Below are 15,046 nucleotides of genomic sequence, written 5' to 3' on the forward strand. Positions count from 1 at the left end.
ATCCCGATCCCCGATTTTTTTCTCCCGATTCCGATCTTTTGAAAATCACGTGATCGGCTCCGATCCCCGATCACATGATTGGATCGGGACATCTCTAACTTCAATACATACTTTTTCCGAAATAAGGTCCCATGGAGCTCCCCCGGAAAGGGCGGGACTTCGCCTCTCTATTGGCCTAAACATGCTTTTGGCAAAAAACAATGCACACAAAACCTCCCCAGAGCATCTTCAGGGACAGCTTCAAGGCTCTAACGGTTACTTTGAGGTCTGCTGGACATCTGAGCACTCGAGGTTGTTTCCATACACAGCTCCTGATCCACCAGGCCGTTAAAGAGGCCCATCCCGCTATCATCCAACAAGTGCATGGTCAGCTCTGTTTGTCCCCTCTCAGCGTCCCTCTGCATAAGAGCGCTGGAGAGCATCGCCTAATGCCTGGAGGTCGCAGTAATACGCCAGAGATGATGTGATTTAGGCGACGCTAAGCGATGGAGCGGCAGAGAGGCTTATCTGCCAAAGCTCGGCTGATTGCTGACTTTATCTAATAAACAGGTGGAGTGTGTCGGCTCGTCTTCTCAAAGATGCAGAATAAAAAGTTTCGTGCCATCAAATCTGACAGGAAATTGTTGCCTGAGGTTCACTGCTCTGCATCTCAATAACAACCACTGCTCCGTGTCCTCAAACTATCTTCTTTATTTGAAGCAGAGGTCTTTGTGAATTGAAAACCTTGTTAGGAAGACTTGCTTTACTTCCCTGCCAGTAGTGGTTTTGCAGAAGGTCTCTTTTTGTTGAATTTCGGGATGCTTCCTCTTATGAAGTGATTGCTGAAAGGAGTCATGCAAACTATTGACTGATTACTGTTTTTGTTAAGGTCATTTACGAAGCAAAGGCCCCTAATACTTCCTGTTTTCAGCTGCTTCTCTCGAACACATTTCTAAGCCTCAAGATTTTCAAAAAATTCAATGTATTATTTTTTTGCTGTGCGTTTCATCGGTTTATTTTTTGTGTCTGTTTTGGAGAGTGTGTATAACAGAAGACATTAGCCTGATGTCTGGGAACTTGTGATGTACATTAGTGATTCTCTTTCCGTTCCAATGTTAAGCTTCTTTAATAAGATGCCTCATCATGCACACTTACATTGTAAGAACTAGTGTTCACAAACCAATAGCAGACACATTCACCCACCACCAGTGAAAGACACACTGACACGTCCATCACACTGAGACCTGTCAGCCTGCTGGGATCCAATAACCCTGCCAGTCACACACACACACACACACACACACACACACACACACACACACACACACACACACACACACACACACACACACACACACACACACACACACCTGAATCTAAGGAGTGTTTCATTTTGTCTGATGTTCTGTTGTGACGTTTCCACTTCCTCCCGCCGTATCCATCATTAATAACATCTGCCAGCAGCAGGTTCTGCTCTGATAAACACTCCCGGCTGGATTAGGGGCTCCAATAGGCCTGCAGCTGCCACATTTTTACCTCAGCGTGCGTGTGTATTTCACTGCAGTGAGAGAAAATAAAGGCTTTATTAATGATGAAGCTGATCAGGAGGAAAGGGACAGTTTGATGTGTCGAGGTTTGGCTGCTCTCGGGGGATTTCAAAGACTAGCACTGATGTTTTTAGGGATTAAAGCCGCAGATTCCTGATTGTCTCTACTTATACATTTGATCCCCTTTCATGCTTAATTATTCCGAATTCGCCCCAGAAATTAAACCCTTAACACAGCATCTATTCTGCATCATGCTGGAGACCCTGAGACTGTTTTCAGTTGCACATTACTGCAGGTGAGGCAGCTTTCACTGCAGGCTTTGTAGACCTGACACAAGTGACAGACGAGTAAAGCTGAATCTACAGCTTCACCTTCAACGGCGCAATATCGGATTTTTGCTGCAAAGCAACATCATTAACCCTGGTTTGCTGCGGCGCATCACAATTACACAAATGTCTCTTTTCATTTCAGGCAACAGGGTGGCTCACATCCAGCATGTATGTAGGCTTCCTCCCTCACAATGTAGGCCTTCCCAAGCCTGTATGAATAAAATATGCCATCTCCATTATATAAGGAAGACATGCCATGTTCCTATCTGAGATGGGTTATACTGAAATAACTCCAGGCTGGATTGCTATGATTGAGATTCAATGGCCCATAGAAGGAGAGTGTTTGTATCTGTTTATGGAAAAAGAAGAGGGTTGGGTGTGGGGTGGGGGTGAAAAATATACCCAAGCATCCTCCTCACCCTCATCTGCTCCACAGGCCCAAAAAGCACAGAGGCAGGAGGCTGAGATCACGGGCATCAGCAGCCAAACTGCCCTCTGTGCGGCTCTGCACGCAGCGTTGCATCGCAATGCAATTATTGACCACACACACCCGCACACACCATTACAGGTAGGCTGTCAACATCTCAAGGTCAAACAATAGGTTGCTTTTCGGACCCAAAACCGGAGAACCGGTCGGGTGTTTTTTTTTAAACGGCACCACCGCGGAGACAAAGACCAGCGGCCCAATCCCGCAGTGTGTTCCCGCTCTGCCCTCATCCTCTACCGGCTACACAGAGCTGCCCGGGCCGGCAGACAAACATCTGGATGGGAGGAGCAGGAGGAAGAGAGGAGGAGGAGGAGGAGGGGGCCGCAGGAATGAACGGCTAGATTCCGTTAGTATGTCCCGGTGTGGATGGTGATGATGGTGGTGGTGGTGGTGGTGATGAGATAACGAGGGAGGAGGAGGGGGGACGAGGTTTTTTTCGCCCAATTTAAAAAAAATTAAATTCTTACCCTCTGACAGCTCCAGCTCCAGCTCCGCCAGCCGGGCTCGGATCTCTAACGGTATCGGCGACGCCTCACGGTCCGCCATTCGGCTCGTGCGGTAGAAAACACCTCCCGGTTCAGCCGTTGCCGACGCCTCCTCCGCCGCTGCTGCTGCTGCTACTCCTGCCTCCTCCTTCGCTCGGAAAGGGAGAGCTTCTCCTCGGCGGCCCCTCCTCGGTGAGGCGCGGAAAGCCTACGAGTCGTCGAGGGAGAACAAAGAGGATAAATCTGGGTCTCGTTTTCAACGCGGGCCCGCCATGGCGCCCGGCTCCTTGAATCGTTAAAGACCCGGTTGGCACGCGCTCGGCTCTCTACGTTGCCGTTGCGGAGGTTGTGGTAGTGATGATGATGATGATGATGATGATGATGAGGCTCGCGCAGCCGTTTGCAGCTTCTTACCGCTGGAGTCACGTGACTCTACAGAGGAAGGCGGTAGTGCCGGTCATCACCGACAGGGGGCGCAGCGAGCAACCACACCTACATGCACAGTGACGGTGTAGCTTCAAATAACAATCATTTAGTTTAAATAAGAACAGAAACATGATTTTTACAAATGAAATAGCTTCAATATCCATTTCGGTTTTTTATGAATTTAGTTGTTTTTTTCATACACTTGGTTTATCTTTACTTAAAATATTAATTATGGATTATTTTTGTTATTTAATAGGGAGTTTTAAATAAGTACTTTGGTGTTGAGGAGTAGTTTTCTGTTTAAATCCAAGCACTTTGAGGTCATTTATTGGTTACTAAATGTTGGCCATTGTTTTGAGAGTGACAGTATTGTTTGAATTATAAACTAATATTACTAGAAATGTTCTATAACTTGAAATTACCTGCTTCCTCTAATGTTGACTTAATTTTACCTAACTTCTGACAGTGAGATCTTTTAATTTACACAAACTGTAGTTCATATAGTTTTCAAATATTGGTCAGTGATGTTCTTTTTGCAGATAACCTGTCTCCTTTATGATTCTGGATTTGCCTTTAGATGTGGTCATTCATTATGGGGCATCTGCATGTGGAAACCAAACCTCAACAGAATAATGAGATTAATATGAAAAGGTCAAGCGGCCTTTAATTAAGTCCAGTATGATTGTGGCCTAATGTGGCCGTGGCGCATGAGTGGGCCTCAATCTGTCCATCTAAAACAGCGTATTTCATTAGTATTATACATCCCATTCATTAGGCCTAGTCTTCCAGGAATCTAATCATCCTCTATAAACAAGTGGTGGTGCCACATAATGCAGAACAGGCCGTTATAATGGGACTCATGTGCCATCTGCTGGAGATATGACAGTACCGCCACCAAAGAAAAACAGTGCTGTAACTCTGGGTCTGCAGCAGATAACTCACAGCAGTAAAATGTCGTGTAGGATTTTTTGGCTTTCCCACAAATGGAAAAATAAAACCTTTTATGTATGCGTGTGATCTGGGGAAGAAAAGCTTTGATTGGTCCATTATCTTTGCATCATTAACACATAACAAACTCATATTTATAACTTCAAAGGCACTTTAATATTTGTTCAAAATATGTACATCTGTACAAACAAAATAACATGTGCCACAACCATACCCGCTCTTTCTCCATGACAACTGTTCTACATTTAAAAATGCATATTTTAAACAAAAGATCATTGGACGAATTTAAATTGAAGTTCTCACATACAAATCAAGCTGTTTGTGCTGTAACAGTGCTCATTTATGGACGCTGAGAAACTACCACACCCAGTTAGTAGTTTCCCTACATCAACACAAGTGAGACTAAAGCTTTAACACAAAACAAGAACTCCTATCTAACATAAATTATAAAAACGACATAAATTAAATTCTAAAATAAACTTAAAAAACGCATGCAAAGATAAAGAAGTAATATTCAGTGCTTTTCAAGGGAAAAATACTTTCAAGTTCAATTCGATTCTTGGACTATCAAGATCAAATCAATACAGAGGTCTGATCCTCCCTGTACTCTGACACACACTGGACCGTGGTTCATTACAGAATGACACAAATGTCTGAAAATAGAAACAAACTGGGTTACTGGTACTAATATTTAGAGAGAAAAAAAAGTCATGGCAGAACATCCTGTACAGCGAGGAAACATCAAACACACACAAAAAGAGCCAGTGCCATCAGCAAAACAAGACTAAATCAATACCTCAACTAACTAATCTGAACTACAAACCAAGAAATAAAACTAAAGAAACATTGCAGATCAACATTTACAGATTCTAAACAGCTGCTGCTCCTAACATTGAAAAGTAAGCTTAAATATCCCCAGGGGTTGTACCGCACCGGTCCATTCTGTCCTGAACCGCTCAGCAGACCCCCCCCCCACACGATGAACACTGTCAGCTGTGTCTATGAAGGGTTAGTTTTACAACTAGATGTACATTTAGTTGACTTTAAAGTTAGCTTGGTGCTAAATGCAGTATTTTCCTGCACCAGTGACACCACATCACTCTGTACACACTAACTATTCCTCATGTGAAGCTGGTTTGAGGATGGGATAACACAATTATACATTTTCAACTTATTTGACACCTTTAAAGACAAAAAAAAAAAGGGGGTATTTTTCTCCACCCAGTATGATCAGCGTGGACATGGAGCTGATTAGCGTGGACATGGAGCTGATCAGCGTGGACATGGAGCTGATCAGCGTGGACATGGAGCTGGTTCCGGTCCCGGAAAGGTTGGGACGGGCTTCACCTCTGAAGAGACGAGGTCAGCGGGCACCACCGACTCGCTGGAGGTCGCTCCCTGGCAGATCTGGGCGTAGCTTGGCCTCTTGGACTCCTGGCCAATCAGAGCACAGTGTGAGGACTTTCATACTTTTACACTCCTCCACATTATTGGCTTTCAAACAACATACAATGATCTTTTTAAGTGTAAGAGTATACAGGACTTCTCTGTTGTTATTTTATACATATACTAGTGTTAATGCATATAAAGAATCTTACTGTGACCGTTTCCTTTGGAAGCTGAGCTGGTGTGTCCTCACTGGTCGTCTCTGCACACTCCTTCACATTGCTGCAGACACAAACAAAACAAAAATCACTACTGGCACCATGACAACAGGAAACTGATAAAGTCCACTTGGGAAATATCATAAGAAAAAAGAAACTGGAGGAGCATGTGCTGTGGATCTTAGCATGTTGTTAGTAAAAGGAAACAGTAAATGTAATAATTGAGATTAGGCAAAGCAGAATCCTCCTCCAGCTGCTGTCTCGGCGATACTCACTGTTCTGAGGTCAGTTCAGGCTCTGGTGACAGTGTTGGTGCTGCTGCACGGGGGCTGCTGCTTTTAACTGGACCCTGAGAGGAACACACCAGTGTCAAGGTTTTACAGTCTGGGCTTTAAATATGAGTAGACACTGTCCTTGAGACTCAGATAAAGAGTGTGTGTGTGTGTGTGTCAGACAGAGAGACTCGGTCACCTTGACGTTGCCGTTAGCTGCGGGCATCGTTGCTATGGCAGCATTTGCTGGAGGAAGAGGAGGGAAGCTCATCAGCCCGAGCTCAGGAGGAGGAGACGGTTGACGAGGAGGAGACTGACCCGGTCCATTCTACACAAACACACACAAGTTAATACACAACTTACAGAAATGCACTAACACTTACAACCTACTGGCTACTTACACGGCCACCAGACTTCTCCCATGACCTGGCGTGCTCTCTCCTCCTCTGGCTGAAGTTTCCTCTCCTTCAGACACACAGCAGAGCAGCTTTCAGTTATACAAACCAGGATTATTCATAACAGGACTGAACAGATATACTTGAGTCCCCAAGCTTGTTAAATCAGACTGGATGTTCCTTTACCTTCCCCGATCAGAGGTGGGCGAGGCAGTTTGCCTGCTGGGCTCCGTCCTCCCTCCTCTGCTGGGACGGCGTGTGCTCCCCCGCGACCGCCCCCGCCCCGGCCTCATGGGAGGAGAGGAGCGGTCCGCTGATGCCTGCTCTGATGGGTTTGAAGGATCATTCTGATTGGACTGCCAACGCTCTCCAGAGTTTGACCACCTTGAGCCTCTCCTGGAAGAAATTAAATAGAGTTTATGGGGCGGTTTTGGCGCAGTGGTTAGAGCGTTGGTCATCAGATCAAGGGGCGTTGGTGAACTCCCGTTCGAATCCCACCTCGGCCGCCACTGCGTCCTTGGGCAAGACACTTTACCCGCATTTGCTCCTGTGGGTAATGTCCACAGTATTAACTCTTACATGTCTAATATGTGTAATGTGTATTTGTAAAGCGCTTTGAGCACCTGTAAAAGCGCTCTAATAAAAAATGTAATCCATTATTATTATTATTATTATTTATCTACACAAAGATTAAGAAGTGACTGACTCAACACATCATTACAAGTCTCATCAAAATGTTTTTAAAGTAAATAAATGAAAAGTGGGAGCAGCTTTCTTTCTCCTAACAAAAGCCGTACTGAATGTCATTGTTTTAACAGCTTTCATGGAGGTTTCAACTACTATATATTTTTGGATCAATTGGTACATTTTGGAAATGACAACATATTTGTCCTTATGCACCTTTTAAATGTTTTAAGTGTGCTTAATCCCTATAATTGTCACTGTGCAGAATTACTGGGTTTAAATATAATAAAAAGACCTGCAGAAAATAAAAAAACTGCGCCGCATTCGCTGATTTAAAAATTCATACTACTTAGCAAAGCCCATATTATAACAATAACTAATTTGTAGATACCTCTGCCGGTGTGGGTTGTAAGGTTTGAAGGTGGAGAATCCGTTCATGAAGTCATTCATCAAGGTTTGATGCTGCTGAGAAGAAAACATGAGCACACAATTATTATCACTCTGTTCGATGTTCACAAAATAACAAACCCTACAACTTCATGTCTTCTTTTTTAACATCAAAAAGGACTCACCTCAGCAAACTCTTGGTATCCCGGTGCATCCTGGTTCCACACCTCATTGGTGAAGTCGAACAGCTGCTGGGTGGGGCAGGTCTGCTGGAAGCTGCTGGGGGGGTAGTAGGAGTTGTAGGGACTGGCACTCTGCTCCAGCTGGTTGGGTGTGAAGCCATTCTTTGGAGCGAAGGAAGTGACTGCCATGGTTTTGGCCTTTATCCTCGCCATGATGGGCTTTCCCTTAAACTCCCGAACTTCTTCTCTGAGGTAGCTATAGGCCTAAAACATGGACAGAGACATAGCCAGGGTATATGCAGGAATCCTGAAGTCAAATGTAATACCTTTCAAGACCTTTTTTAAGACCCTTTCCATAAGGCCTCATCGCCACTTTGAGTTTTAACCGGTTACCTTGGCGACACACTTCACCTCACATTGACTATATATAGTATTGATTGTCCTTCCTCCTTATCTTCCAACCATTTGGACGCAAACTTGCATTTCCCCATAACGATGTTGTTTAACAACCTTCGCGCGCTATCAAGCAGTGAGCGCGCGATGTCCTGTTCAGATGACGTTAAATCCAACGGGATGCCATAAATAAACTACACAGAATCACACTACACACCTACGCAATGATTACATTCAGGCAGACTGTAGAATACAACCTCTTTGGACAATTGATATACTTATTGAAAACAAGCTACAAAATGTAACACCTTGGAAAATGCAGTTTAATACTTTTTAATAGCCTTAATTTTAGCTAAAATTGATTTATCAACTTGTAATACTTTTTAAGACCCCGCAGAAACCCTGCATAGCCTTTCTTAGTCTGTATTACCAAGGTAGTCTTTGTCGAATTACCAACATCAAAAGCTTTAATTCACTGATTCAAAAGATCAAAATGCGTTTAGCAGTATTTTCTTACCTGTTGTGCGTCGGCTTCAGAATTGAAAGTGACAAACCAGTTATCGTTGTTCACAAACTCACAGCTCAGGAACCTGGGAATGTTCTCCCCATCAAAGAGAGCCTCCACCTCCTGCAGTAAAACAGTCATATAAATCTGTCAGATGTGGACTTTTCATTTAAAAACCCTTAAATGTATCAGTAGAGGGGAGGAGTCAGGTGGGTTCTTGCCTCCTTAGGTGTGGTGTTGGGGATCTCACGCAGGATGACGACACATCGACTCTGACAGGGACGGACCTTCTGTCCACACGGAGTCACCTGGACCATGGGCAGGGCTGTCGGCCAATGAGAGAAAAGCATGTCTCAGGACGACTATCAACCAAAAGAACACTCCTAACTACAACATCTTCTGGAATTAATTGATTGTTGGATTTAAAAGGGTCTGAGATTACAAAGAAAAATCTTGTGGTTGTTTAAATAAACGACTAACAGCAGGATAGTACCAGAATTTGCCGGGTGGTAAAATGTTCACCCTAAATAAAAGCTCAGTCAGACACATGAGTAGAAATAGACACTGACATTTCAGAATGTCCGCGATGAGGTCCAGGTCCGTGCTGAGACTCTTGATCTTGTCCAGGCTGGCCAGAGTTGAGATGGGAACGTACTGGTCGCTGTCCATCTGAGAGTTGAGGTACAGGTCGTTGCCAAGGTACTCCCTGCAGGGGTAGAAGAAGAGATCTCTATTGAGTTTGAGTTTCTAAATGTGTCACACATGCTGGACCACATACCAACAAAACAAAGCAATTACATTAATCGCCTCAAGAGACAAGGACAATTGCTTTCAGTGGAATAGAGGTCAAATAACAGAGCACAATGACAGCCAGAATACCAACACAATTGGGTATTTTGACATTTTCATTATTTGAAGACATGCTTTTTGGAGAATAATAGTGAGACCAGAGTTCCCGTTAGCCGGTAATTACCAAGGTTCAAGGTTCTTTATTGTCAAACTAACATAGCTACAGAGTAATTATGTCGTTGAAAATCTTAGGTCACAGGCTTCTCCAACAATGCAACACAATAATACAGATAAGCAGACAATATTAAAACAATATTAAAGTATATTATATTAAAAGTAATACAAAAAAGAAAAATAGTTTAAAAAAAACTATGACCAGTAAAATATGCTGAAGGCCGGCAAATCTAAATCTCTCCGGTCAAAATAATTTCCCCTTAGCGCAATACTGCATCAGTTGCGCCCCTTATGTGACAGACAAGAATAGTATGTGACAGACAAAAGAGTATGTGACAGACAAAAGAGTATGTGACAGACAAAAGAGTATGTGACAGACAAGAATAGTCAATTCTAATGTCTAACACTTAATATGGAGAAAGAGATGTCCTGTATGGGTTGATTGTGCGTTGATCTGTTGGTAATGCCTCGGGGTTCCGGTGGGCATGTAAACAAATGCATAATGCTGCGCTATACTTTGTGGCCTCACCCGGTTGCATAGCGACGGTTATTGTTTAGGTGTCTTTTAATAAGCAGGTGGTCATATCATTAGCTAGATCTGATCGATATGGACATAAACGCGAGTAAAGTCTAATCTGACGGGTCACCGCTGTGAGCGGACAAAACACACATTTCAGGTTAGAATATCACACGTAGCTATTTTAATTACCTCTCAAACTACCTAAACTAGTTATAGATATGTTTAGTTTTACTGTTGGGTCACTCTGGATCCGCAAGCTGCATGATACTGATGGGCTGTCAGGAGAGGGAGAGAGCGCTCCGTTTATTATTCCCATGTTATTATAAATTACTGTACCCTTTTGAATAATGTAGTTAATCTACTATAATTACTTTGTTTAATATCGAATCATATCAATTTGTTTTAAAGCTCAATAAATAACAAAGAAGACCTTTGACCGGCACTTTTCTCATTTTGTCCGGAAGATTGAAACTTTAAAGGACATTTTTACCGGCAAAAAAAGATTCTAACGGGAACTCTGAGTGAGACATTACCTGGTCAGGCAAGATTCCAAAACTGTCCTCAGCTCTTCCCTGGCCTCATCTGAAATACAAAGAAAGTTATTACCATATCTGAGCCCACAAAGTCATTGCTTTAGAAAATATGAATAAAGTAAATATAAAATGGAGAATAAAATGGCTAGATTTGATCGATACCTGTAACTGTTGGTTCAATGAGGTCTTCATTAACCACAGGGTCCTCCACAGGCAGCATCTGGTACTCCTGTGTGCTGGGAGCTGCCTCCACCTCGGCCTCATCCAGGCACATGTTCTCCAGTTGGAACTCTGGCTGGTATACTAAAAACACAGCATCTTACCACCAAGCCCTAACCATAACTTGCAAGCAGACCATATCATTTGTTTAGCTTCTTTTTCTCCACAAAATAACTCCTGGAAAAGAGTATTATATAAATAACTCAATTTAATTTAACATTACAGGGAGTATCTTTATTTCAGCCTACCTTCCGGATTCGTCAGATCGTTGGGGAATTGCAGCCATGGCTGCTCAGCCTGCAGGTAGGCGGGGCCAGGGACGTCCAAGTTAAAGTTGTGATTGGTCCATACCTCAGCTTCAGGGTTAAGGCTGGGGGCAGCAACAGGTCCCTGAAAGAAAACAAGAAAACCCAGCAATATTATTCTAACATGAAAAGCTAATTTCGATGTATTTAAGTGTAACAATATATTGTGACAAAGAACAAATGAATATAACACTTAAAAACTGATATTTCATGTCAAGAACAGACAAAATGATATCAAAAGGTGTAGTTGAGAGTATTAAACCAATATAATGTCCACATCAAACAGTATGCTTTCACTGAACCCAATTGTCTCACACTTACAGACTGAGTGCAATTTGTTTGCCATTCCCACAGACAGGGTCCCTGAGGCATCACTGTGCTGCAGGGGTAAGCTCCCAGCAGAGCCATAGAGGGCTGCAGCTCGGAGACAAAGGCGGGGATGTGCTCCAGGTCACAGCCCGTCAGACCTTCACTCAGGCTGGGCTCCGCGGCCGACGCTCCCTGCGCCCACGCCCCGCACGTCTCCTCCAGACCCAGCTTGATCCAGGGCTGAGGATAGAGGCGGCAGACGGAGGAGTCTGCGTCTTCTCCCAGCAGCTCTGACACCATCTCCCTCATCCCTCCTTCCCGCTCTCCCTCCTCAGTGGTCGCCGGCGGCTCCTGACCCAGGAAGTGTATCTCGTAGGAGGGGGTTGAGGCATAAACATCCACCTGACCCATGTCCATAGGGATCATGGTGTCGTCCTCCTGGGAGTGCGAAACTGAGACATAATCATCCGGACAGCTGAAGTCATTGGGAATCATGTATGGTTCGTCACAGATGATGCTTTGGGTCGGTGTCTCAGTGGTTGAAATATTGGCAGTTTCTGGAGAATAATCAAGTGCAGAAGTTGCAATAATTTCTCCTGAGTGAATGTCATTTGATAAATCACCAGGTTGAGGTGAACATTCTACAGTGTCAATGTTGGGGTTGATATAGTCAGAGGAAACAAGTTCAGAGGGTGGTGGAGCGAGGGGGGGCTGTTCTACTCTCTCTGCAGATTCATGCTTGATTTGCACATCAATCCCCTGGGCAGCTGTTGTCTCCTCACCTTCTTTACAAGTATCACTAACAACTTTAAAGGACGGGTTTACCTCAAGTTGGACTTGTCTGCTCTCAGTAGAATTAGTCTCAGGCTCTGGACATGAACTTTGCTCTGCTGCATCCTCAAGTGTTTTGAATGGAGATGAGGGAGAAGGAGGTGGAGTGCAGGAAGTAGTCATTTCAGGAAAAACATCTGTAACATCACCTCTCTCAACAGATTTGCTGCTCTGACAGACTTCTGTTCTTTTTTCAGTCTGTCCGTCGTCCCCTTTCATGAGGACAGCTGCAAGAGTCTCATCTAAGAAATCTTTAAGGGACACCTGGACACCTTCAGGTTTCACATCAGAACTGTCAGGCTCTTTGTCGTCAAACCTCACATCACTACGCTCAGTGAATGAAGCATTAACATCTAGAGGCTTAACGCTGCTCAAATCAAATGTTGGGTCATTTGAATTGACATCTAATTTGTCGAATGTGATGGAGTAAGATGTGGGTTTGTCTGATAGAGGAGTCAGATTGTTATGGCAGGGGGAGTCGGTGGGCAGAGATGACAGAGCAGAGTTGGTGGAGACGAAGGAAACATTGGTGAAAGTCGTATCTGCTGTTCCGCTGTCACCAACATCCTCCCTCTCACCCAGGCCTCTGCAGATATTCATGGGGGTAGCCTGGCTCTTTAGGGAGGGCTTATCCAACTCAATGTCTCCTTGAGATGGAGGCAAAACATCCCCCTCCTTGTGCAGAGGATTGATGATGAGGTCAGGAGGACTGCGGCTGGAAGTATCCGCTTCAAGAGCTTCTGCTGCTGGAGGTGAACCAAGGATATGCTGCTCTGTTAACGAGTGAGACTCATGCATAGGAATTTCAAGAGTATTAAAGTCAGCATCCACACTCTGATCCAACTTTTCCTCTGCTCTGTGGTCCCTAAAGTACACACTCTTTCTCTCTGAACACAGACTCAGCAACTCCTCTGATCCCTTCACCATCATCTCCTCCTCCTCGCATGCACTTTGACATGTGTGTGACGTCATCAACATGTCATCCTTAGGTTCATCTTTGTCCTTTGCAGCTGTCTGACAATTGAAATATTCAGGCTGACGTTCCTCGCTGTTTATCTGATCTTGGGAGGGGGTCAGCGTGTCACACTGAGGGTCCGCCATATGTGGAGAAACAACAGGATGAAGAGTCTCCTCCTCTGAGAGTGAATTGTCCGAGGGTGTATGTGTGAGGCCGGTAGAATGTCCCGCAGCGTGCGATTGCACTGAAGCTGGTTCCTCGTCATGTGACTGGCTGGTCATTTTAGATTGTGTGATATACAGCTGGTGGCAGACTGTGGAGGCCTCTGCGTGTGATTGGCTGAAGACTGGAGACTCCACTATGCAAGGCAGAACAGCTGTTTCTACTTCAGCTGCTTGCACCAAGTGTGCCAAGCCAGCTGTTTGGGTTTGTGGGTCGTGGTCATGTTCAAGGTCGTCAGCGTCAATGGAACATAGGCTGTAGAAACTCCGGGTCCTTTTTTCAAAGACACTGACCTCCTCATCTTCCTCCTCCTTGAGCTCAGCTTCAGGTGAATCCCGCTGCGTCTCCTCGTACGCGCCGACCGGTAGCGGGGGGTCATTTGACACCTCGCTCTCGGTGACGTTGTTAGCAGAGCGAGAGGGGAACCTGGCAGGAGCTGACCGACATTTTGCCGGTTTGGGCCTCTGCCCCTCTGGAAGCTGTTTGAACCACATAGCCCTAACAGTGGCATTATCCAAATTCTTGTGTTCGGCAGGACTCCGTGTGCGCACCTCCATATACGGAGCCGGGCCACAGCTGGGCCTGGCAGTCTGTGTCATGTCTGGCTCTGTGTTCCTGTTTGAATGTATGTTTGTGATAATAATAGCCTCCTTCTCTCCGTGAGTGCCGGCTGCTTTAGGTTCCCTCTTACTCCGAGTGGTAATGTCCCGGCTGACCGCGGCCCCCTCTCTACAAACTTTGTTGTCCAGTCCCGGATGTCTTTCCTCATCTTCCGCAGGCTTCCTCTGGGCCACTGCGTCTGCCACACACGTCTCCTCTTCGTCCAAGCACACATGCTGAGCTACAGCCACGGCAAGTTGCCTGACCTGGTCTGTCCCTTCACTCACCCCGTCGTGGAGCGGAGGCTGTAACAGACTGCTCCTCTCGCAGGGCAGGCCAGGGTTGAGCTCCTTACTAAAGCAGCACCCCATCTTCTTTGGCCTAAAGATGGAATAAAAAACAAGACTGCTATGGCCACACACACTGAGAGCCTACACAACACGAGACAAAATCATGAGCAGCTCCTCACGATGGCTCAGCCACATGTAGAAAGAGAAAAGACCCTCTACTCCCCCCTGCTTCCCCCTGCTTCCCTCCCAGTTTTCCCCTCCCCTGCCCAGAATAGCAAATGTGAAGGAGCTCACATGTCCCCGCCACTCAACAGAGGGGCGCACACCACTTTGTGTGTGTGTGTGTGTGTGTGTGTGTGTGTGTGTGTGTGTGTGTGTGTGTGTGTGTGTGTGTGTGTGTGTGTGTGTGTGTGTGTGTGTGTGTGTGTGTGTGTGTGTGTTTCTCTTTCCATAGTCACCCTGTTCCCTCTTTCCTGGACTTACCACCCTACCCTTTCCTTCCTTCTTCCCCCTCCGAAGTCCCTCCCCCTTCCCCCTCACCCTGACGGCGTAATGACGCGACAGAGCAGCCAGCGGCGACCCGGTACACGGACTGGAGATAGTTTGACATCGGATTGATCCCCGAGGGTGTATGTAAGAGAACTGTGTGTGTGTGTGTGTGTGTGTCGTGTGT

At 45.3% G+C, this 15,046-nt stretch overlaps 2 protein-coding genes across 2 annotated transcripts in view; both read right to left on the minus strand.

The window, feature by feature from the left end:
- The window catches only part of LOC104966429 (disco-interacting protein 2 homolog C-like), a 43,750-nt gene extending 40,319 nt beyond the window's left edge, over positions 1-3,431 (minus strand). Inside the window, exon 1 of the mRNA XM_010795616.1 lies at positions 2,810-3,431. Within this exon, the coding sequence (XP_010793918.1) occupies positions 2,810-2,888 (79 nt within the window). The 5' untranslated portion in view covers positions 2,889-3,431. The remainder of the gene's footprint in view (positions 1-2,809) is intronic.
- Positions 3,432-3,479: 48 nt separating this feature from the next.
- The window catches only part of LOC104965812 (uncharacterized), a 24,644-nt gene continuing 13,077 nt past the window's right edge, over positions 3,480-15,046 (minus strand). The window contains exons 2-16 of the mRNA XM_010794825.1: positions 11,485-14,464; positions 11,107-11,248; positions 10,802-10,942; positions 10,640-10,688; positions 9,193-9,329; positions 8,845-8,948; positions 8,636-8,746; positions 7,729-7,989; positions 7,548-7,621; positions 6,659-6,868; positions 6,479-6,542; positions 6,277-6,405; positions 6,081-6,154; positions 5,800-5,869; positions 3,480-5,635 (exon numbers count right to left, since the gene is read on the minus strand). Coding sequence (XP_010793127.1) covers positions 5,495-5,635; positions 5,800-5,869; positions 6,081-6,154; positions 6,277-6,405; positions 6,479-6,542; positions 6,659-6,868; positions 7,548-7,621; positions 7,729-7,989; positions 8,636-8,746; positions 8,845-8,948; positions 9,193-9,329; positions 10,640-10,688; positions 10,802-10,942; positions 11,107-11,248; positions 11,485-14,454 — 4,677 coding nt within the window. The 5' untranslated portion in view covers positions 14,455-14,464 and the 3' untranslated portion in view covers positions 3,480-5,494. The remainder of the gene's footprint in view (positions 5,636-5,799; positions 5,870-6,080; positions 6,155-6,276; positions 6,406-6,478; positions 6,543-6,658; positions 6,869-7,547; positions 7,622-7,728; positions 7,990-8,635; positions 8,747-8,844; positions 8,949-9,192; positions 9,330-10,639; positions 10,689-10,801; positions 10,943-11,106; positions 11,249-11,484; positions 14,465-15,046) is intronic.

Source organism: Notothenia coriiceps, unplaced genomic scaffold (assembly GCF_000735185.1).
Source record: "Notothenia coriiceps isolate Sejong01 unplaced genomic scaffold, NC01 NC01_scaffold00037246, whole genome shotgun sequence".
NCBI lineage: Eukaryota > Metazoa > Chordata > Actinopteri > Perciformes > Nototheniidae > Notothenia > Notothenia coriiceps.